The sequence below is a fragment of the Culex pipiens genome, chromosome 2 (genome assembly GCF_016801865.2).
Source record: "Culex pipiens pallens isolate TS chromosome 2, TS_CPP_V2, whole genome shotgun sequence".
NCBI classification, from domain to species: domain Eukaryota; kingdom Metazoa; phylum Arthropoda; class Insecta; order Diptera; family Culicidae; genus Culex; species Culex pipiens.
Genome location: NC_068938.1, coordinates 205,005,278 through 205,028,756, shown reverse-complemented (window position 1 = coordinate 205,028,756; position 23,479 = coordinate 205,005,278). Strand labels below are relative to the sequence as shown.

At 31.8% G+C, this 23,479-nt stretch overlaps 1 protein-coding gene across 1 annotated transcript in view; it reads right to left on the bottom strand.

Moving 5' to 3' along the window:
* The window catches only part of LOC120416370 (zinc finger protein 347-like), a 44,388-nt gene extending 23,056 nt beyond the window's left edge, over positions 1-21,332 (bottom strand). The window contains exons 1-3 of the mRNA XM_052708340.1: positions 21,116-21,332; positions 14,365-14,448; positions 14,034-14,213 (exon numbers count right to left, since the gene is read on the bottom strand). Coding sequence (XP_052564300.1) covers positions 14,034-14,141 — 108 coding nt within the window. The 5' untranslated portion in view covers positions 14,142-14,213; positions 14,365-14,448; positions 21,116-21,332. The remainder of the gene's footprint in view (positions 1-14,033; positions 14,214-14,364; positions 14,449-21,115) is intronic.
* Positions 21,333-23,479: the final 2,147 nt, after the last annotated feature.

Below are 23,479 nucleotides of genomic sequence, written 5' to 3'. Positions count from 1 at the left end.
AAAAAGCTTAAAAACTTAGTAAACTAAATATAAACATTGATTTTTTCTTCTTGAAAACTAAATCAACCACCTTGGTGATGGTACATTTAATGTAAAAATAAAGTTTGAACACCTTTAATCTGATTTTAAAAAGAAAAACTATGACTATCAAAGTCACCCCGGAATTTAAAATGAGAATTTTTGCCGTAACTTTTTTTCTAAACATTATAGAAAAAAACTTTGATCAGAAATAGTACATGGACTTTGTGTGGCCTACCCCAGTACATGTTTTAAAAACATTAATCTTGAGAAAAACAGTTCCAGTTGGGAAATATTCCAAAAATAAATTACCCCGGTTTACGGTATTTAAAAAAGCAAGAAATAAAAAAAAACTGAGCATGATTAATTACTAAATTTATTTGCCATTTTCACAACAGTTTTCTGCTGTAAAATTTAATTGATTTCAAATAAATTATAAATTTTTAAGTTTTTCAGGTGTAAAACACGTTTTTTAATTATTTCCAGAGTTTTTTTTGAAAAGGACCAATAAACTATTGTCTTTCATATGTTTATAGGACCTAATAAAAAAAACTCTAGATTTTTTCTTAGTTTTTTTAAACCTTTTTCTATTGGAAAAATGGCAGATTTATTTTTTGGTTTTCACTGGCATCGCAACTTGGATGAGTTATTATCTTTTCAGTTTGATACATTTTAAAAAGTCTTCTTAAAAAAATGAGGAATAAAAAAATCAGGGCAAAAAATAATTTATTTGTTTTATATTATCTTGGTAAAAAACGTGTACAACCGATTATAATCAGATTAAATTGGTCGTCGTCGATCATGGCCGTTCATTGCCACCTGCGACAGACACGGACGACGAAACAAAGAAAAAAGCAAAATGTAACTTTTTCAAAACTTTTTTTTTCGTAAAATCGCGATAACTTGTGATGTTTACAAGCAAACCCCTTATGTTTATATATCAACATTTTTTTAATTGTCTGCTCTACAATACACGAAATTTTAAAATGAAATTTTTTGTTCTAAATGAAAAAATTACTCTTCTGGGTCAATGTAGATTCGAAAAGTACATTAAATTTCCCATAAAATGAAATGTTACAAAAAATTTTACAGTTTGGTAACGGAAAATGGGAGAGTTTTTAAAACTTTTTTAGTGTTTTTTTTCCATGAAAAATATTTTTTTTTTCGGAATTCTGAGTACGCCATCAAATCGGGCGTCTAATTTTACATAAAAGTCGCTTTGACACCAAATTTCTATCTCTTCTAGGCTGCAAATTATTGAAAAACACATCTTTTTTCGCATGTTCAAAAATTGAAGGGGTCGTACCGCCCCTCCGTCACGAGATATCAAAAAACGGACTTCGGATTTGTGATCAGGGACAAAAGTTACCCCTTAAGACAAAGTTGCACGCAAATCGAAGAGGGGTCGGGGTAACTGCTGTGTGAGTTGGCGGAGAATTACCCATTCAAAATAGTATTTTTGAGTTTGAATTTTGAAATTAGCAAAAATAGCAACATATGAAAATTATGTAAATTATGATCACAGATTATCTGGCTTAAATCTATTTTAATTTTTTTCTTCGCGTTGTGAACAAAGAAATTTAAACAGAAATTGAAATCTTATTTGTTTTTTTTCTTCTAATTTTTAAGAATTCAGTTTTATAAAATAAATAAAAATATGCAAATAATATGTTGATAATTTTTAACCTGTAGGAAAAAAAAAGAATAAAAATGAACTGATAAAAGGACTTTTAAATATTTTTTCCAAATATTTCTAAAAAAGTTCATTGTCCAAAGCTTGCCCAAATGCAATGTGAAAGTTCCGAGAAGTCCAAATGAAATTGAAATAAGCATAGATTCAGCACTAGAATGGACCTAATATTCAAGAAAAAAATAGAAGTAGAGAAAACCAGAGATGGAAAGCAGCAGAGACAGTCCTGGGTTTTATTTTCTCCAACTCACAATTCCGTTTGATTGCTAATGTTTTATTTTGCCTTCGAGGCCTTCGCAAGAACGGCTTCGGGGATTGCCCACCGACATCTTGAGGTGTTAAGTTTGGGGACGAATGAAGGTCGAGCCACGGGTGTGCATGATGGGTGTTTCTAGGACTCCTCTGTAATGATAAGGGACGTGCCAGGGATGACCAGCTGCTACTAACCCTGAGGAGGACAAATAGGTCTATCATGGTTCCCCAGGGGGGGTTAAGATGGAAGGATGAGTTGGCATTCCGGTGGATCTCCGGTAATATCGTTTGTATTTAAAGGGTGCTTTCTAATTTGTTAAAGAATGCCTTTGAACTGCTGCTGATGGGGACGGATTATTAAATTGTTAACCGACAGAAAGGGTTTCTCGCCGGGATTGTCCCTTATCGACCGACAGAAAGGGTTTCTCGCCGGGATTGTCCCTTATCACACCGATCCCATCTGGGTTGTCTGGCGTATAAGGAAGATACAGTTTCAATTAGGGGGGAATGATAATGTTAGCTTGAAGAGACTTAATGTTGGAAATCCAAACGGACATATTTTGAAATTCAAAGTAATTTTCAAGAAAATAGATAAGTCGACTTTTGGTCAACTCCCAAGTGTTGAGTAGAAAGCATCTTCAACAGATTCGTTCGTTTTTTTTGTCTGCGCTTTTCCCTTCAGGCTGTCGACCAACTTCTCGGTACGATGGAGCTGAAAAACTGCCACTGGCAATTTGCTTCCAATATTTGCCAACTGTCAGCAGCGCAAACACGTGCATTCGGGAAAAATCGAAGATTTTTTGTTAATGTGACGTAAATGCTCGTCGAATGTCAAATTTTATGTTTTTTATCAAACTTAATGATAATTATTTCATCCTAAATTTTATTTCATAATTATTTTTTTTGTCATTTTGTACAATTAAATAACAAAAGTAAGAAACAAAAAAAAGAAGAAGTCCATCATGGATATTACTGGACGTAAGACGCAGATTCCGTTCACGTTTCACTCGTCGTTGGGCGGACTATTCTGTCGGAATTCCAACAGTTCCTGAAGTCGGTTGCTGGTGGCACTAATCGAAATTGAGCCTGCTTATTGAGTGAGATCCAATTTCTTCTCCATGCCGGCAGACGACTAGTGGAGTGGGATGAAGAAGAAGAAGAAGTTGGTGGTGATGGTGGACTCGATTCGACTCGTTGAGCTGAACCATATTGTTCGTACAGCTCGGAAAAGCTTGAATTTTCTGCTTTTCTTATGTATATTCAGACCGTAGAAAGGTGGGAGTTCAAATTAAAAACTAAAAACTAAAAACTAAAAACTAAAAACTAAAAACTAAAAACTAAAAACTAAAAACTAAAAACTAAAAACTAAAAACTAAAAACTAAAAACTAAAAACTAAAAACTAAAAACTAAAAACTAAAAACTAAAAACTAAAAACTAAAAACTAAAAACTAAAAACTAAAAACTAAAAACTAAAAACTAAAAACTAAAAACTAAAAACTAAAAACTAAAAACTAAAAAACTAAAAACTAAAAACTAAAAACTAAAAACTAAAAACTAAAAACTAAAAACTAAAAACTAAAAACTAAAAACTAAAAACTAAAAACTAAAAACTAAAAACTAAAAACTAAAAACTAAAAACTAAAAACTAAAAACTAAAAAACTAAAAACTAAAAACTAAAAACTAAAAACTAAAAACTAAAAACTAAAAACTAAAAACTAAAAACTAAAAACTAAAAACTAAAAACTAAAAACTAAAAACTAAAAACTAAAAACTAAAAACTAAAAACTAAAAACTAAAAACTAACAACTAAAAACTAAAAACTAAAAACTAAAAACTAAAAACTAAAAACTAAAAACTAAAAACTAAAAACTAAAAACTAAAAACTAAAAACTAAAAACTAAAAACTAAAAACTAAAAACTAAAAACTAAAAACTAAAAACTAAAAACTAAAAACTAAAAACTAAAAACTAAAAACTAAAAACTAAAAACTAAAAACTAAAAACTAAAACTAAAAACTAAAAACTAAAAACTAAAAACTAAAAACTAAAAACTAAAAACTAAAAACTAAAAACTAAAAACTAAAAACTAAAAACTAAAATTTAAAAACTAAAAACTAAAAACTAAAAACTAAAAACTAAAAACTAAAAACTAAAAACTAAAAACTAAAAACTAAAAACTAAAAACTAAAAACTAAAAACTAAAAACTAAAAACTAAAAACTAAAAACTAAAAACTAAAAACTAAAAACTAAAAACTAAAACTAAAACTAAAAACTAAAAACTAAAAACTAAAAACTAAAAACTAAAAAACTAAAAACTAAAAACTAAAAACTAAAAACTAAAAACTAAAAACTAAAAACTAAAAACTAAAAACTAAAAACTAAAAACTAAAAACTAAAAACTAAAAACTAAAAACTAAAAACTAAAAACTAAAAACTAAAACTAAAAACTAAAAACTAAAAACTAAAAACTAAAAACTAAAACTAAAAACTAAAAACTAAAAACTAAAAACTAAAAACTAAAAACTAAAAACTAAAAACTAAAAACTAAAAACTAAAAACTACAAACTAAAAACTAAAAACTAAAAACTAAAAACTAAAAACTAAAAACTAAAAACTAAAAACTAAAAACTAAAAACTAAAAACTAAAAACTAAAAACTAAAAACTAAAAACTAAAAACTAAAAACTAAAAAACTAAAAACTAAAAACTAAAAACTAAAAACTAAAAACTAAAAACTAAAAACTAAAAACTAAAAACTAAAAACTAAAAACTAAAAACTAAAAACTAAAAACTAAAAACTAAAAACTAAAAACTAAAAACTAAAAACTAAAAACTAAAACTAAAACTAAAAACTAAAAACTAAAAACTAAACTAAAAACTAAAAACTAAAAACTAAAAACTAAAAACTAAAAACTAAAAACTAAAAACTAAAAACTAAAAACTAAAAACTAAAAACTAAAAACTAAAAACTAAAAACTAAAAACTAAAAACTAAAAACTAAAAACTAAAAAAACTAAAAACTAAAAACTAAAAACTAAAAACTAAAAACTAAAAACTAAAAACTAAAAACTAAAACTAAAACTAAAAACTAAAAACTAAAACTAAAAACTAAAAACTAAAAACTAAAAACTAAAAACTAAAAACTAAAAACTAAAAACTAAAAACTAAAAACTAAAAACTAAAAACTAAAAACTAAAAACTAAAAACTAAAAACTAAAAACTAAAAACTAAAAACTAAAAACTAAAAACTAAAAACTAAAAACTAAAAACTAAAAACTAAAAACTAAAAAACTAAAAACTAAAAACTAAAAACTAAAAACTAAAACTAAAAACTAAAAACTAAAAACTAAAAACTAAAAACTAAAACTAAAAACTAAAAACTAAAAACTAAAAACTAAAAACTAAAAACTAAAAACTAAAAACTAAAAACTAAAAACTAAAAACTAAAAACAACTAAAAACTAAAAAACTAAAAACTAAAAACTAAAAACTAAAAACTAAAAACTAAAAACTAAAAACTAAAAACTAAAAACTAAAAACTAAAAACTAAAAACTAAAAACTAAAAACTAAAAACTAAAAACTAAAAACTAAAAACTAAAAACTAAAAACTAAAAACTAAAACTAAAACTAAAAACTAAAAACTAAAAACTAAAAACTAAAAACTAAAAACTAAAAACTAAAAACTAAAAACTAAAAAACTAAAAACTAAAAACTAAAAACTAAAAACTAAAAACTAAAAACTAAAAACTAAAAACTAAAAACTAAAAACTAAAAACTAAAAACTAAAAACTAAAAACTAAAAACTAAAAACTAAAAACTAAAAACTAAAAACTAAAAACTAAAACTAAAAACTAAAAACTAAAAACTAAAAACTAAAAACTAAAAACTAAAAACTAAAAACTAAAAACTAAAAACTAAAAACTAAAAACTAAAAACTAAAAACTAAAAACTAAAAACTAAAAACTAAAAACTAAAAACTAAAACTAAAAACTAAAAACTAAAAACTAAAAACTAAAAACTAAAAACTAAAAACTAAAAACTAAAAACTAAAAACTAAAAACTAAAAACTAAAAACTAAAAACTAAAAACTAAAAACTAAAAACTAAAAACTAAAAACTAAAAACTAAAAACTAAAAACTAAAAACTAAAAACTAAAAACTAAAAACAAAAAACTAAAAACTAAAAACTAAAAACTAAAAACTAAAAACTAAAAACTAAAAACTAAAAACTAAAAACTAAAAACTAAAAACTAAAAACTAAAAACTAAAAACTAAAAACTAAAAACTAAAAACTAAAAACTAAAAACTAAAAAACTAAAAACTAAAAACTAAAAACTAAAAACTAAAAACTAAAAACTAAAAACTAAAAACTAAAAACTAAAAACTAAAAACTAAAAACTAAAAACTAAAAACTAAAAACTAAAAACTAAAAAACTAAAAACTAAAAACTAAAAACTAAAAACTAAAAACTAAAAACTAAAAACTAAAAACTAAAAACTAAAAACTAAAAACTAAAAACTAAAAACTAAAAACTAAAAACTAAAAACTAAAAACTAAAAACTAAAAACTAAAAACTAAAAACTAAAAACTAAAAACTAAAAACTAAAAACTAAAAACTAAAAACTAAAAACTAAAAACTAAAAACTAAAAACTAAAAACTAAAAACTAAAAAACTAAAAACTAAAAACTAAAAACTAAAAACTAAAAACTAAAAACTAAAAACTAAAAACTAAAAACTAAAAACTAAAAACTAAAAAACTAAAAACTAAAAACTAAAAACTAAAAACTAAAAACTAAAAACTAAAAACTAAAAACTAAAAAACTAAAAACTAAAAACTAAAAACTAAAAACTAAAAACTAAAAACTAAAAACTAAAAACTAAAAACTAAAACTAAAAACTAAAAACTAAAAACTAAAAACTAAAAACTAAAAACTAAAAACTAAAAACTAAAAGCAAAAAACTAAAAACTAAAAACTAAAAACTAAAAACTAAAACTAAAAACTAAAAACTAAAAACTAAAAACTAAAAACTAAAAACTAAAAACTAAAAACTAAAAAACTAAAAACTAAAAACTAAAAACTAAAAACTAAAAACTAAAAACAAAAAACAAAAAAACAAAAAACTAAAAACTAAAAACTAAAAACTAAAAACTAAAAACTAAAAACTAAAAACTAAAAACTAAAAACTAAAACTAAAAACTAAAAACTAAAAACTAAAAACTAAAAACTAAAAACTAAAAACTAAAAACTAAAAACTAAAAACTAAAAACTAAAAACTAAAAACTAAAAACTAAAAACTAAAAACTAAAAACTAAAAACTAAAAACTAAAAACTAAAAACTAAAAACTAAAAACTAAAAACTAAAAACTAAAAACTAAAAACTAAAAACTAAAAACTAAAAACTAAAAACTAAAAACTAAAAACTAAAAACTAAAAACTAAAAACTAAAAACTAAAAACTAAAAACTAAAAACTAAAAACTAAAAACTAAAAACTAAAAACTAAAAACTAAAAACTAAAAACTAAAAACTAAAAACTAAAAACTAAAAACTAAAAAACTAAAAACTAAAAACTAAAAACTAAAAACTAAAAACTAAAAACTAAAAACTAAAAACTAAAAACTAAAAACTAAAAACTAAAAACTAAAAACTAAAAACTAAAAACTAAAAACTAAAAACTAAAAACTAAAAACTAAAAACTAAAAACTAAAAACTAAAAACTAAAAACTAAAAACTAAAAACTAAAAACTAAAAACTAAAAACTAAAAACTAAAAACTAAAAACTAAAAACTAAAAACTAAAAACTAAAAAACTAAAAACTAAAAACTAAAAACTAAAAACTAAAAACTAAAAACTAAAAACTAAAAACTAAAAACTAAAAACTAAAAACTAAAAACTAAAAACTAAAAACTAAAAACTAAAAACTAAAAACTAAAAACTAAAAACTAAAAACTAAAAACTAAAAACTAAAAACTAAAAACTAAAAACTAAAAACTAAAAACTAAAAACTAAAAACTAAAAACTAAAAAACTAAAAAACTAAAAAACTAAAAACTAAAAACTAAAAAACTAATTTTGCATAATTTTGTGCAAAAAATAAATTTCAAAATCCTCCCTGGCACAGTCGCAATAGTTCGAACCCAAAGACGACCAAACCCTGACGACAACGGTGTGGTAGCACGTTGACAGGGTTCCGTTGAAAATTCAGCTTCAGGCGGGTAAAATTTGACGTGGAAACTATTTGCCGAAGCGATTGCCAATCAACACAGCATCAACAGCTCTGCTCAACAGGCAACCCGGGAGCAGTGTGGAACAGACCATGAATACTAATGGGCTAATCGGGAAATTTACGGTGAATTGGATCTTGGCCGTTGGAGCTCAATTAAGTTGGCATACAATGCAGTTTGATCCGAGATGGTCAGTTTAAATCTGGCAATGTCTCGTCATCACCCTTGGACTATGTTACCCTGAAGGGCAATATTTTGAAACTGCAGAGGTTTTTAGTGGCAACCCATAAACCAAAGTCACTCCCTCCCCCCTGCTGAGCAGAATGACATTCCATAAATTCCAAACTGCATATTTTCCTGTAAGGATTTTCTGTGCATTGTCGTTCTCTTCTATTACACTCTGGGAAAACATTGTTGCAAGTTTGCCAAATGAACTCAACGCAAAGTGCCCAACTCTTTTTCCCTCGGTGCCCTCTGGGAACGTTCCGACCACATGCTGGTTCAATGCTTTGCCACCTAATATGTAACCAACTCCACAAAAGTGGTCTCCCACAAATGTATGGGACGGGGAGGTGGGGAGGAATGTTGTCCACTTTTGGGGGACAAGATGAATATTATCGTTCCTTTGCTGAAAAACGGATCCTCCCGGGACCGACTCCTTGTGTTATTGTTCTCTACTCTGTGTGGTCTCTGTGGACTTGTCTGGTGAAGCTGGCTCTGGTGTAACTTTGGTAGAAGCTAGCAAAGCTTATCACTTGGAAGCCAAACCCCAGCCACAGCAAGCACCAGATGGCAATTTGGAAGTTGAGTGTATGCAAACAAGCACTATGTCACGATTTTGGAACATATTTAGCACTGAAGTAGAATTTGCATTTGGGGTTTTGTTATTTTTGCACCAAGGAGTTGACAGCTTGGGAAATGCATTGTATTGCATTGTTATTATATGTTTTTATCTTCCTTTTAAAATGACTTCAAATGCATCTGCATGTGAACTCAGCTAAACCTTCATCGAACCAAAGTTCCTCCCCGCTCAAACAGCTGTACGGCTAATCCCTGTGTAAATTTACCTGCGGATAACCCAGCACCGTGTAAAAGTGTTTGATCATCGATTACCCTCATCGCTAGGCTGGGTTGATTGACGTGAACTTCACCAGCCATCGTAGTGATGCCTCTCCTGATGATGGAGAACAACGCGCGATGGCTCATCCCGACCCTCAGCAAAAAGGTCGAACGGGTTGAACGCGATACGCTTCGATGCAAAAGTTTTTACACCTGAACTAAATTTACACATCACCTGGCTGCCGGAGCCGCCTGAAAGCTTTTGAGAGCGGGTTAAACTCGATAGCACTCTTGCTAAACTTGCAGCTTGAAGCGTGGAGTGGATTTAGCGGGGAATTAGCGAAACTTGTAAGTCTCTGGTTCTCGGACGAGGCAAAGTTTGCGTCAAGAGCAGGTTCAAAAGTACTTCAAAGTACAACAAAGTATTGACGCGGATCGGATGTAATATCGACAAGTACGCCGAGTCACAATATCGTTCCGCTGTTCCAGCGGGGACAATCAATCACAAAGTCCGAAAGCAAATATATGCACTTTGTGGCATGCGATGAGTTCGATCCCGCGAATATCGGATTTTGTTCCGCAGTCGACCAACGCGTTTGTTTGTACGGAGTGGTTTTATTGTTTCCACTCACGGTTCCAGTAAAGAGGCGCTTCGGGGTTGAACGGTGTAATTTAATATCGTGTTTTTTGTTATTTATTATGTGAAAACATTACGCAACACTGACATACAATTTCAAAGATTTTTCTTGCCATTAAAGAAAAGTGAATTCATTACATAACTACAAGTCATTTATCCATACCATCAAAACAGATTTCAATTTAAGTAGTTAAGAAAAGTGTGAGCTCACACCATAGTTATAAATTTGACTCATTTGCATGTACGATCATCTTTTGAAAAAAAGCAAAAGAACTTATTTTTTTATAAAAAATCACTTCTTTGCTAACCCTCTATTGCTCATTTTTCTCGATTTATTTTTTATTTTTACCGTGTTCAGGAGGTGATTTCGAGCAACTTTTGTTCTACGGATAACTTTACCTCTTTTGTTTTAATTTTCATTTAGTTTAGTAATTTTATATCAATTCAAAATTGATAAGAAAGATTGGGTTATTTCTTTAATCGATGCCGGGCTAGAGGCGGGGTTAGGTTGTAGGGTGTTAATGTCATCTGGATCTCCAAATTAAACATTGACTTGGATCACAAAATATATTTTCGATAGCCCTTGGATTAGAGGTGATTTTCAAAAGCAGTATTTTTGGCTCCGCTTTTAAATTTGATAAACATTGTGTTTTGCAAAGCTTTAGTGATGTTTCCAAAAACACAAAAATCTTTAAAATTGAAATAAAACTTAGGTAGATATTCAAATGACTTTTATTAATAAAAATCCAGTCTTTATTTCTATTGGTTTTGCAAGGGTTATCAAATGCCTGACTTTAAAAAATATTACCTAATTCAACTGAATTTCAAGCAGAAGTCAAATTAATATAAAAGATTGAAAATATATTAAATAGAGCGAATGAAATAGCATTTTCAATGTTGCTTTTTTACCCACATTTTCAATGCATTTTATCTTCCTTTCCGCCCAATGCAAATCGAGATTTTTATCGTTTTACATTATTACTAGACTAGAGGATTAAATGACTCACAGATAACATTCTACAGAAATCAGTGCACGTTAAATCAGGATAAAAAATTGCTTTGTTGTCGAGATATTTCCAGTTATTATTTTAGTTAACAGTTAAAATAAATAGTTCAATTTAAATAGTTGAGTTATTGTTAAAGACCGCTGACTTTGATTGATGCTCATTTATCGATCATGAGACTGGTGCGTTCAGTCATTTAGGTATCGCATTAATTCCGAAATCTTATGCTTTTGATTGCTCTAAAAAATGTGGTAATATAACATCTGGGAAGGGGTACATCGTTTATGTCAGAAAAAAATTGTAATCTTATCTCTGAAAATGTTTAATTTTAACGAAGCTTTTGCATCCAGATTTTACAGAATTTTAGTATCTTCAAAACAACGGAAACTATCGATATAATTTGTTATTCATCCCCTAAGCTACTATTTCCATAAGTTCAACTATTTTAGAATAAGAAGACACCAACTTCCTTGGTTGCGGTGTGCTAGCGTGGTTCACGGTTATATGAAAAAGACAAAAGTGTTCAATTTCGATTGCATCAACCGGAATTTTTAAGTACTATGACCCTAGAAGCTAGCCTGAAAATTTGAGCTTATTTGGTTGAGGTTTAGTTGCTCCAGTTTTGATCTGAAGCTAGTATGGAACATTAATCAATTTACTATGGAGAATTGTAGATTTTGATTCGCGGAACAACTTTGTAGAACATCGCAAAGCGCTAAGAATTGATCCCGAAAAGATTCAGGATGTTTTTTGGAGTTTACTTTTTTTCGGGAAAAATTCAAAACAAGCTCAAAAAATAACCTGTATCTTTTCGGGATCAATGCCTAGCGCTTTGCGATGGTCAATAAAGTTGTTCCCGGATCAAAACCTATAAGAAATCTCTTAGATGATAATATTTTATCGGGTTGAGGAAAACTTTCTAGAAGAAGAGTTAAAAAGTAAAAAATAAATCAATTAAATTTATTGAAATTCCATTCTAACTTCAGATCAAAACTGGAGCAACTAAACCTTAACCAAATAAGCTCAAATTCTCAGGGTAGCTTCTGGGGTCATAGAACTTTAAAATTCCGGTTGATGCGAACGAAATTGCACACTTTTGGCTTTTTCATAAATCCTTGAACCACCCTATTGTGTACCCTTAACCCTTTTCTGGTGTACACAGAAAAAAATGATGGTAATATTCATCAGGGAATGGTGACAGATTTCGTGTCAAAAAAAGTGTAATATTACATCAGGAACTGGTAAATTTTCATCAGTTTCTGATGAATTTTCATCGGGTTAACATGTTTACACATGTTTAAGGTAGTTTTATTTAAAAAGAGGTAATATTCAACTAACCATCCTTTCTCTTTTTTTTCTGTGTAATGTCATATTTTAAAATCTAAATTGAGGGAAAATTACATCATAAAAGAGGTAATATAAAACCGTCAAAATTTTCACCATTTTTTATTGTGTGTTGACCGTAGTCCCAATTTGCTCCGGATGACGGCATTCAGTCTGAAAAAAAAGTTATATTTGTCTTGTATAGGTTGAACCTCCACACACAGCCATATAAAACATCAGTTTTAATTGATTATGTGATATGAATGTTTTGTTTTTTTAATTCTGTAGTAAATCTACCTTCTAATTAATTTATTCAATTTTTTTAAATCTTGCCTCAGAGCTAAATGCTTCGTACACAGTAATTTTTAAATGCAATTACACATTTTCAGAGGAAAAATTACACCTTTTTCTTAGATAAAAGATGTACCCATTCCAACATATAATATTACAACGTTTGTTTTTTACTATTTAAAGCTTTTTTCATACGTATAAAATAAATCTAATTCACGTCATATTTTTGTATGTTTCTTCTTTTGATTTGATTTCTTACAGACTTTATAAGGCTGGTACAATTTTTTTATTTAAAGTTTTGTCACCTCCCCCCTTCAAAATCGGCCTAAAAATTAAGGGGGCAAAAATTTATTTAAAAATAAGTTCAAATTTTCAGCGGAAATTTTTAGTGCAGTCAACTGAAATTAATTTAATATGCATTCCCCTGCGTTTTGAATCATTTTTAGTATGTTTGAGTTGATTTAAAATCTTTTGTATTTCAGTGAATTTTCGATGTCCAAAGCCGCAAAAATTTTTTTTTGCAAGATTTTTGTTTATCGTCAAATTTTACATTTTTTTTAAAACTAATGATTGCATATAAACTTTACAAGTGGAAAATGCATTTTCCAATAGTTTTTTTTTCACTAAAATGGAAAATCCGGCTTGTTATCTCAATTTTATTTTATTTTTATTTTTTGCCTTCCTTCAACCCCGGCTTCAACTTAGGAAAATATTTGCATCGGCCTTAAACCTTAAAGAAAAATCTGTTTTTAAATAATGATTTTTGTAATCTTTTTCAAATTTTACAAACAGTAGTGTTTGAAGCTTGGAGCAAAAAAAAAATCCAAAATTTTGTTGCAATTTTAATAATTTGCAAAAAAGAAATTCAATATTTTTTTCAGCGCATTGTACCCCATGCTACCGAAAGCATCACTGCACCAAACACCCAAGGGATCAATTGTGGACAGCCAGTGTATGATTATCGGGAAGGGTTCGCGGCCATCCATCACACTTTGGAGAGTGGCTTCGAAAATTACCATCCTGATGAGCTCGGGACTTTATTTATTTAATTCGTTCATAAAGCTGATAATACCACGAATTGTGGAATGCTGAAGTGTAATTTCCATTTGAGCAGCGCGATGTCAATAAATAAACAAAAATAACTAAATTGCAAATGTTGGACGTTGCAATTTTCTCGGTATTAAAATATTGAACCGTGTTGTGCACTTTCATTTGAATGCATTTTGCAACTTTCAGTTCCGAGAAAATTTTCCACTTCACGATTCACTTTCCAAATCAACTTACACACGCTTTTCCGCGTTTGAACTGCGCTGCCACGAGTGCACATCGCGAATGTCACTGAGTTCAGATCAAAGAGCTTCAAAGCGCCACTGCCTGGACCAGCTGAGAACCAGGTCAGCTCGAAAAACTGTTTCTATTTTGCATCCGGAATGGACACTGACCGAGAGAGAGAGTTCATGTGTGTGTGTGGAAAAAACTGACCTCTGTTACCAGACTCTGGACTCTGGACACGGGCCTAATGTAATGAAACATACCGCAAAAAGTTCAAACGGGCCACAGCCCGGAACAAGTCCACCGGAAACAATTCGGCCTGTTGTGCGGGCGGTAAACGACGACCGACGACGACGATGACCACTTTGCATTGCAGATATGAAGTTGGCGATGGACTCCGGCGAAACCGTACTCTGGCTGTCAATTTGGTTTTCAATTTCGGTCTATTGCAGGCGGTTCAGAAGGTGGAGCAAATGGGTGGTAAAAAATAAGTTGGTTGGTTTTGTTTAGTAAATATTTGCATATCAGTTCTGATCAGGATTTTTTAAGTTTAGATATACATTGTAATGATAAACATTTTTTTTTTATTCTTACCTTATTATTCCATACTTGGAGATCATGTAACTGACGGGGGTTACTTGGTCCAAGCGGGTCTTGCAGGTCTTGCAGGTCTTGAACCTGCAAAAAAAAAAACATGTTGTAGTCAGTGAGATTTTCACATGAGAAATTAAAGTTTAAAGGCTCTAAAATTGTCATACCGAAACCGGAAACTTAAATCTCTTAAAAATCAAATAAAAAGTACAGCTTTAAAATACCAAGTCATCAATTTCTTGTAACAATAGCTTGTAATGCCATCAAACATTTTCTCTTAAATCTCACTTACCGACCATTTCGGTGTTACAACACAGACTACAAATTGAAAATTCCCTTCGCACTACTTTCTACAAACACCACCGAGGAAAACAGCTTCTCTGTAGTCTCCTTAACACAAACCGCCACCAAAAACGTTACGTTTCAGCAGAAACACGATGCTCCCTGGAAGGGGAAAATTCCACACCAAATTGAATATTTAGTCAGTAAACAAGCCAAAACATCCATTTTGCCATCAACGGAGGTGTTTTCAGGTGCTCTCCGGGTTCACCACCAACCAACCAACTACACACTAAAAATAACACCTGCACACAGTGCACACACGTGAGGGGATGGCGGCGAAGGATCGTTTTCCGCATCATCAATTCTTCAGCACTGACACCGTCTTCTTCTGAGGTGCGGTGGCACAGATTCGTTGGGTTCGCCAGCCAGACAACAGAACGACAACATCGAAGGGACCTACAACTACGGCGACGACGGTTTGGCGAAACTTAAACCGTTGAATAATGCATGAACTTGCTCGGTTTCCTCTGTGTTTGGTGTTGTTCAGGAATTTCCACGGCTACAGTTAGTTTGAGATTCTTGCTAAAGATGTGTGGAATAGACTGAGTCAAGTTGCTCTTTGAACTTCAAATCTTTAGACAAACAAAAGTTTCAAACCTCAAGTTTTAAATCTCAAATATCAAGTCTCAAGTCTCAATTGTCTCAATTCTCTCAATTCGCTCAATTGTCTCAATTCGCTCAATTCGCTCAATTGTCTCAATTGTGTCAATTGTTTCAATTGTTTCAATTGTTTCAATTGTTTCAATTGTTTCAATTGTTTCAATTGTTTCAATTGTCTCAATTGTCTCAATTGTCTCAATTGTCTCAATTGTCTCAATTGTCTCAATTGTCTCAATTGTCTCAATTGTCTCAATTGTCTCAATTGTCTCAATTGTCTCAATTGTCTCAATTGTCTCAATTGTCTCAATTGTCTCAATTGTCTCAAGTTTCAAGTCTCAAGTCTCAAGTCTCAAGTCTCAAGTCTCAAGTCTCAAGTCTCAAGTCTCAATTCTCAAGTCTCAAGTCTCAAGTCTCAATTCTCAAGTCTCAAGTCTCAAGTCTCAAGTCTCAAGTCTCAAGTCTCAAGTCTCAAGTCTCAAGTCTCAAGTCTCAAGTCTCAAGTCTCAAGTCTCAAGTCTCAAGTCTCAAGTCTCAAGTCTCAAGTCTCAAGTCTCAAGTCTCAAGTCTCAAGTCTCAAGTCTCAAGTCTCAATTCTCAGGTCTCAAGTCTCAAGTCTCAAGTCTCAAGTCTCAAGTCTCAAGTCTCAAGTCTCAAGTCTCAAGTCTCAAGTCTCAAGTCTCAAGTCTCAAGGCTCAAGTCTCAATTCTCAAGTCTCAAGTCTCAAGTCTCAAGTCTCAATTGTCTCAAGTCTCAAGTCTCAAGTCTCAAGTCTCAAGTCTCAAGTCTCAAGTCTCAAGTCTCAAGTCTCAAGTCTCAAGTCTCAAGTCTCAAGTCTCAAGTCTCAAGTCTCAAGTCTCAAGTCTCAAGTCTCAAGTCTCAAGTCTCAAGTCTCAAGTCTCAAGTCTCAAGTCTCAAGTCTCAAGTCTCAAGTCTCAAGTCTCAAGTCTCAAGTCTCAAATCTCAAGTCTCAAGTCTCAAGTCTCAAATCTCAAGTCTCAAGTGTCTCTAGTGCAGTGTTTCTCAACCTTTTGCGATCCATTCCCCCCTTGACTGATTTGCAAGAACTGCATGCTCCCCCCCTTATTTTTAATTTACTGTTATCAATGCACAAATATAATATTTTTTTTAGGTTTGCATAAAAATGACAATTTTCATTACAAATTAAAGTGTAATATACGCTATAAACTATAGTAGGTATTTGAAAACGTTTTATTTCAATAAAAAAAAAACTTACAGACAACGTAGGTTTGATTTTGATTGATTGTTTGTTTATTTGAACATTTTTTCTTGTACAAGAAAAGCAACTATTCTTCGCTTTTTCTATTTAAATTACAATAAATAAAAACAATTATAAAATGTATACAAATACCAAATAAAATTAAAAATTATTTGCGGCAGGAGACAGATTACTCTAAAAAATGTGAAGAATTCTAGCAATCTTAAATAATAATTATTATTTTTTCAATTTTAAATTATTTTTCAAAAAATTGTCTTTGTTAAAAAATTTACAAAATTCTAACAGAAACCAGCAAAAAAAAAATCTGTTTGTGTCCAAAATAATACAAATGCATGAGAAATATTTAAAAAATCATTTTATTGATTCAAGTAATGTCAAAATTAACAGAAATTGAAACTTAAATAATTATTTTTGGGAAAAAAAATTGTTATTACTAATCAAAAAAACTGAAAGTTGCACAGAATGTGTTAGATAATGATTTAAGACATTGAAATTCTATTGAACCCTCATTCCCCCCCTAGAATGACCAAACTCCCACCCAGGGGGGAATTCCTCACCGGTTGAGAAACACTGCTCTAGTGTCTCTAGTGTCTGTAGTGTCTGTAGTGTCTGTAGTGTCTGTAGTGTCTGAAGTGTCTCAAGTATCTCAAGTATCTCAAGTATCTCAAGCGTCTCAAGTGTCTTAAGTGTCTCAGGTGTCTCAAGTGTCTCAAGTGTCTCAAGTGTTTCAAGTGTCTCCAGTGCCTCAAGAGGTTCAGGTGTCTCATGTCCCAAGTCTCAAGCGTAAAATTGAGCAATTCTTATCAAAGTTATCTGCGTTTAAGTGAAAAACTACAACAATTTGAGTTTGTAAGTCATCATATCAATCAAATTTCTTAAGAAAAAAAAGTTCGTTGAACCAGTCTACTGTAAAGAATCTAAGCGTCGTTACGAATGAAGAAAAACTGCCAGTGACCACGGATAAGATACATTGGCAGGTGACGCAAAATTGAAAATAGATCGGTGGACAAACAGGACTAAAGTTATACCAAAAGTGGAACATTTGTCTTGAAAAAGAAGGTTTAAAAAAGATGAACTTTAAAAGGTTGAAAATATCGATCTGTTTAATGTCGATAAATTTTCTACGGAATAGAGCAATCATCTGCACCCTGCATTTCATTACAGATACTAATCAATCAAAATTGTCCAGTCAATTGATTGCATATCCGTTTCAAGATGTGGTGATGTTCTAGTTCAAATCACTTCAACCGTGTGTAATCGATTTTCCATGCAATTGGTTAAGTCTTCTTTGCTGGTACATCAAAGGGTTTAGTTTTAAAGCCATTTATGTGTGTATAAAAGGTACCACTTTGACATTGGCTGGTGTTTCAAGCTAACAAGCTGTATCTGATGATGGAAACCTTCGCATGCAACGCACAACAAGCATTCAAATTTGTGGAAATAAAAGTTTCCAAAATCCAAGTTTACTTCAACCCACTTATATTAAAATGTTCACTAACCTACACAAACATTGACACAAAGATGCCTTTCTCGAGTGCTTCCGACTCCGTGAACACACCGCCAAATCCACATTCAGCTCGGGGAGGAAACCGTACACGTGGCAGAATTTAAGCGCTGCATTCGAGGAAAATCATGCACTAAAACGGGGGTAGATAGTAGCAAATGTGCCGTCTGTAATGCATCTTTAGCTCCCTTTCGGGTTGCTCGTCTTGCTTGCTCCGGAATTATGCGGATCTTGCGAAGCGGAAATTTTGTTTACACAACCGGCTTCCGGTTCTCTGATGGGATTAGTCCCAGCGGAAGAAATGTTTTGACATGCACTTTTGTGGAGATGAACTGTGATTTCATGGAAGTTTCTTCTGATTAAAGCAAGTATGTGTTGTAAGGTTTTTTTCAGTCTTACGATAAGCATGTTTTGTACAATCATTTTACACAGCAATTAAAACTATATAAACAGCCTCTCTTGACTGTAAATTGGACTATTTTTTTACGTTCTAGTTGCTTAAAACAAAGCAGAAAACATTCTGTCGCAAATTTATTTGAGATGAAAAGGATATAAAATTTTGAAAATACTTCTCAAAAAGTTTAAAGTGAGTTCTGCGCAAATGTCCAGGAAAGCATAATCCATAGTTTTCAAAAATAAAAATGAATTATTCAGGATGACTGAAACCAATAAAAGAACACCATTATAAATCTAGTTCAATCACTTAAGGTCGTTGGAATATTTTCACTTCCACTAAAAATCACAATAAATCTCGCCACTAAAGACTCCATCGCGCCGGAACAATAGAGCACCCATCCCGCGATCCTTGGAAGCGAAAATTAAAATTAAATTAAATTTATTCCGGCTGCTTGAGCCGCGAAGTGGCATGTCCTCTAATTTTCCGGTTCGTCGACGACGGTGCGGTTCTTTCGCTTGTGGCCTGCCCCCACTTTGTCATGGCCACGGTCATGGAGCCTGGATTTCCCGAGAGAGGGGTATAGGCGAGATTCTGATCGTCCAAATCGCGCGAAAGTAATGACCTGAGAAATAACGACGCGAAAAGATGCTGTCGGATGTCACTGTTTTGGGGGTGGGTTTTATTGTGATTCCGGCTTTATGGTCCAATACCTTGCACGTGGCTTGAGCACGCGCGCGCGTCTCCCTCCCGTGATAAAGCTGTAAAGCGTCTCCAGGGAACTTTATTACTTGCAGGTCTGGGAAAGCTTGATTATGAAATAACTTACCCTGGGCAAATAGTAGGTCGAACACGTGGGACCGAACGTTACGCCGTAATTGCGTGTAATATGCGCTGTAAATGAGCCCATCGTAACGGTAATTCCCGCAAAGTTTGTCGAAAGCACCCCTCGACTTATCACAAGTGCTCATCGAGAACGTCAAACGCACCCCTCGGCGGGTCCTTGCCATGACGACGGCTGAGCATCAACAACATCCCCCTCTCCAAAGTATGGCAGAAGAGCAATGTTTATCTCAATAGGTCCTTCTTGTCTACTATCGCTGATGAGTAACTGACGTTACCGCGTAAAAATGCTAATGAAATTCTGCTATTATAGCAGCCACCCTCCCCAAGTACATGGAAGGCCCGTGGGGGGGAGGGAGGTGGGGTGGAGAAATACCATGCTTTTTTACACAGTTCGTTGAAATTACTCAGTTTCGTCCAAAATTAAACTGCTGAAATTTGGATTAACTATTAAGATTGCATTAAAATTTTCGGAGTAAATCTCACACTAATCATCATTTCAATAAAATGCAAAACCTCGAAATTTGTATTCAAAACTACCTAAATTAAAACAAGAGTGTACTGAGGGGGATCGAAGTAGGCAGCTCATCGAGCATCTTAGGGGAACGTTCCCCGTAATGGCGCGATGATAAGAGGACGTATACAGGCTTGCTGGCGAGATCGTAGTTGGCGGTGGCATCCGTAACAAGTCGTTTGCGTCACAGATAGCAGGAAAAAGTGTTGTCAACCACTGAACTATAAGACCGGATTGTTGCACACTGCCAAAGTACAACATCCACTTGTCTGTGACGTGTAATGGTTTGGCTTGATGCTTAGCCTGCTTTCTGGCGGTTTTTTTTTTCAAGCAGATCTTAAAGTTTTATCCGTAGCGAACGGTATCACAGCGTAATGACATAATTGAAACTGATTGGCCAATGTGGAGCTATCGCGGTTTTGATGAGATGTTTTAAATGAAGAAATTGCTGTCTTGAGTAAAATTAGCTAAGCTTGTTTTAAATATGAATGTAAACTCATTGCCGGTTCATAGCTGAATAAAGTTTGTAGCAAAATAACAATACCGGGATTTTTTTTTAAATCCAACGTAGTTTTTTAATAGGGCGTAACCTTGACTGTTTCTGCCTTAGGTTAGGCCGTTGCAAATATTTTTTGAATTTTATGTCCCCGGCCTTGACCAAAGTCGAAGGGGGGGGGGGGGGGGGGAACAAAAAAAATTACAAGCCTAGGTTTTAACATTTGGATGAAAAAAGTTTTTTAAAAATCATTTTACACGCAAATCAAATTATCGATGTATTGGCGGATTTTTTTCTCGAAAAAATGCTAAATATGATTATAAACGCAGGAAAATGCATTTTATCTGGTTTTCAGTTGATAAAACTTAAAGTTTTATTAAAATTTTGAAGCTTTTCGAAAAAATATTTTTGTGCCCCCTGATTATTCAGGCTGACTTTGAAGGGGGGGAGGGGGGGGGGGGGGTGACACATACATTGAAAAAAAATTGCAACGGCCGTAGAAAAATTCTTACGGAAATATTGTTTACCTGTAATATGTAATTCGCAAGACTAAACAAACTCTTGTTAAAGTTGTTAAAAATAAAATCCAAACTGACGATTGAAAATTTGTGAATCTTTGAATTCAAGTTTTACACTCCACAACCCAAATTTTTTTTCGAACATTTTTATTTTTCCCTTGATCAGGAGGCCATTTTGAGCAACTTTTGTTCTACGAAAAACTTTACTTCTCTTATGTTTTTCTAATTGTTGGCGCCTTTCAGCACCGAATACCGGCGACCTGAGGTGTTTCTTCCCGCGATGCCGCGGGTACCTGGATAGCTCACCTCCGGCAGACGTCACCACCTGGCACTCACACTGATCACCACCTTTCTCACCAAAGGCTGGTAGATCACCACAAAACTTGCCCAATTAGGCCACTAATTGCGGTTTAGATTGGACTTGGCACTATTTCGGATCGCGCAACAGAACTTCACTTCTTGTGTTCGCGGGGATGGATTTATTGGGGGAAACAAAAGAATACGCGCGCAGCTCTTTACAATACGAACGCTCTTGGGGTACTATTTTATTGGTTCTTCTTCATGAAGTGCTGACCGTTGGTCAGTCTGGTCTGGTTCTCTCTCAGAGAGATCTAATAGCTACCGTAACGTAGTGTAAATAAGATTAGGATTTGGGATGCAATTCACATTTAAATTAGGGTTAGATTAAGGACTAGAATTAGGTACCGTAAACCGGGGTGACTTTGATAGGATTTCAATTTATTTTTGGAATATTTTCCAACTGGTAAGGCTTGTCTTGAGATTATTATTTTTAAAACATGTACGGGGGTAGCCCACACATGGTCCATATACCATTTTTGAAAAAAAGTTTTTTCAATAGTGTTTAAAAAAATAGTTACGTTAAAAATTCTTATTTTGAAATCCGGGGTGACTTTGATAGTCACAGTTTTTCTTGTTAAAATCAGATTTAAGGTGTTCAAACTTTATTTTTACGTCAAATGTAACATTACTAAGGTTGCTAATTTAGTTTTCTATGAAAAAATCAATGTTTATATTTAGCTAACTAAGTTTATAAACTTTTTAACAAAATACATGTAAATTTTAGGTAAAATTGTTTAAAAGTCAGATTTTTGTCTGAAATTCGTTAAAACTCGTTATGTTTATAAAATTATCGATTAATATTGCATTTAAAACTGAATTAGAAGCAAAAATCAAAAGTTTTCACATTTTATACGAATTTTTTTCAACGGAAAATGCCTATGAAACAAGAGATTTTTATTTATTTATGTTTCAAAAACACATAATATTTATTATTTACAAACTTATTAAACCTTCTCCTAGTGGAAAATTGTCCAAAGAATCCGAAAATGCATTCCGTTTTCCGATTCAAAATTATGTTCGTTGAGAAAAACATGACACTTTGAGAAGATTTAAATAATGTTTTTCATCAACATTTTCTAAATTATAGTTAACTAACTTTTTAAACTTTTCAAAATTTTATTAAAAGTTTTTCTTGAGGTACTTTGAACACTTCTCTACCACGGTCAGTATGATTCAATACCATTCCGTACGTATTTAAGTTGTACTCTTCATTTTTCGGAAAAATCTCAAACCTATCAAAGTCACCCCGGCTATCAAAGTCACCCCGTTTTACGGTATTTACAATTTCTAAAACTAAGGGGAATTATGATCAGCAGCGTGATCACTAATGTTATTTTTAGTATGTTAATTTTCATTAGTCATGTTTAGTTTATGTTTGTTGTTGGTAGTATTTGGCTTATTCTACCACTTAAGAAAATTACATTTTGCCTATCTTTTTTTTATGTTTTTACAGTACTTTTTCAAGTTTTTGCTTGTTTTCCACATATTCTGCTATAGAATGGCACCATCATCATTTAAATTGTGAAAAATGCATAGATGCATAGTCTGGGACACTACAAAAATTACTGCATGCTTCTTTTTACTGAAAATATAGCAAATTTTAGTAAAAGACACAGCTAAAGTTGACCCCTAAAAAAAGAAATTTTTAAAAACATTTACAGAGTCACATAAAAAAAGTCAAACTTCCAACCTTAAAATTTTCTAAAATTTTGATAGTTCTTCTGTCCAATGCACAGTGGTCCAGATCGCAAAATTAAGTGGAAAATGGATTTTCCGTAAAATGATGATGTTTTGAAGCTTTGGTGCCTTGAGAAGAGTTGTTGCATATGGAAAGGGGCAACTTTTGGTTTGGTTGGAAATTAGGTGATTTAAAAAATCTAACTTTTCAGGAATATTTTTGGAATTTTTTTGTCTTCTAGAAAGTTTTTGGACTTGCCAATCCAAGCAACTTTGTCGAAGACACCAAAATTTTATCTCGTAATCTACGCCTTCTACGACCAAATTTATAGAAAGCATCTGAGCAAACCTTCAAAAATCAGTTTTTTGAACGTGGAAATTAGGGGTTAAGTTTTAGAGAAAAGTGGTATTCGGGCACTTTTAGAGTTCTAAAAACAAACATTTTTATTTTTTGACAAGTCAATTTAGACTTAAGGGTCAAAAGTTACAGCGATTTTAGGGTAAAAAAGATGCAAATTTAAACTTAAATATCTCGAAATGGCGCTAGCCAAATTTTAAGCGCTAGGTTGCATTTGAAAGAGGAGATGCAGCACTGTAAACGCTGAAAAAATCTCATGGGTGTTTTTCTTTTAA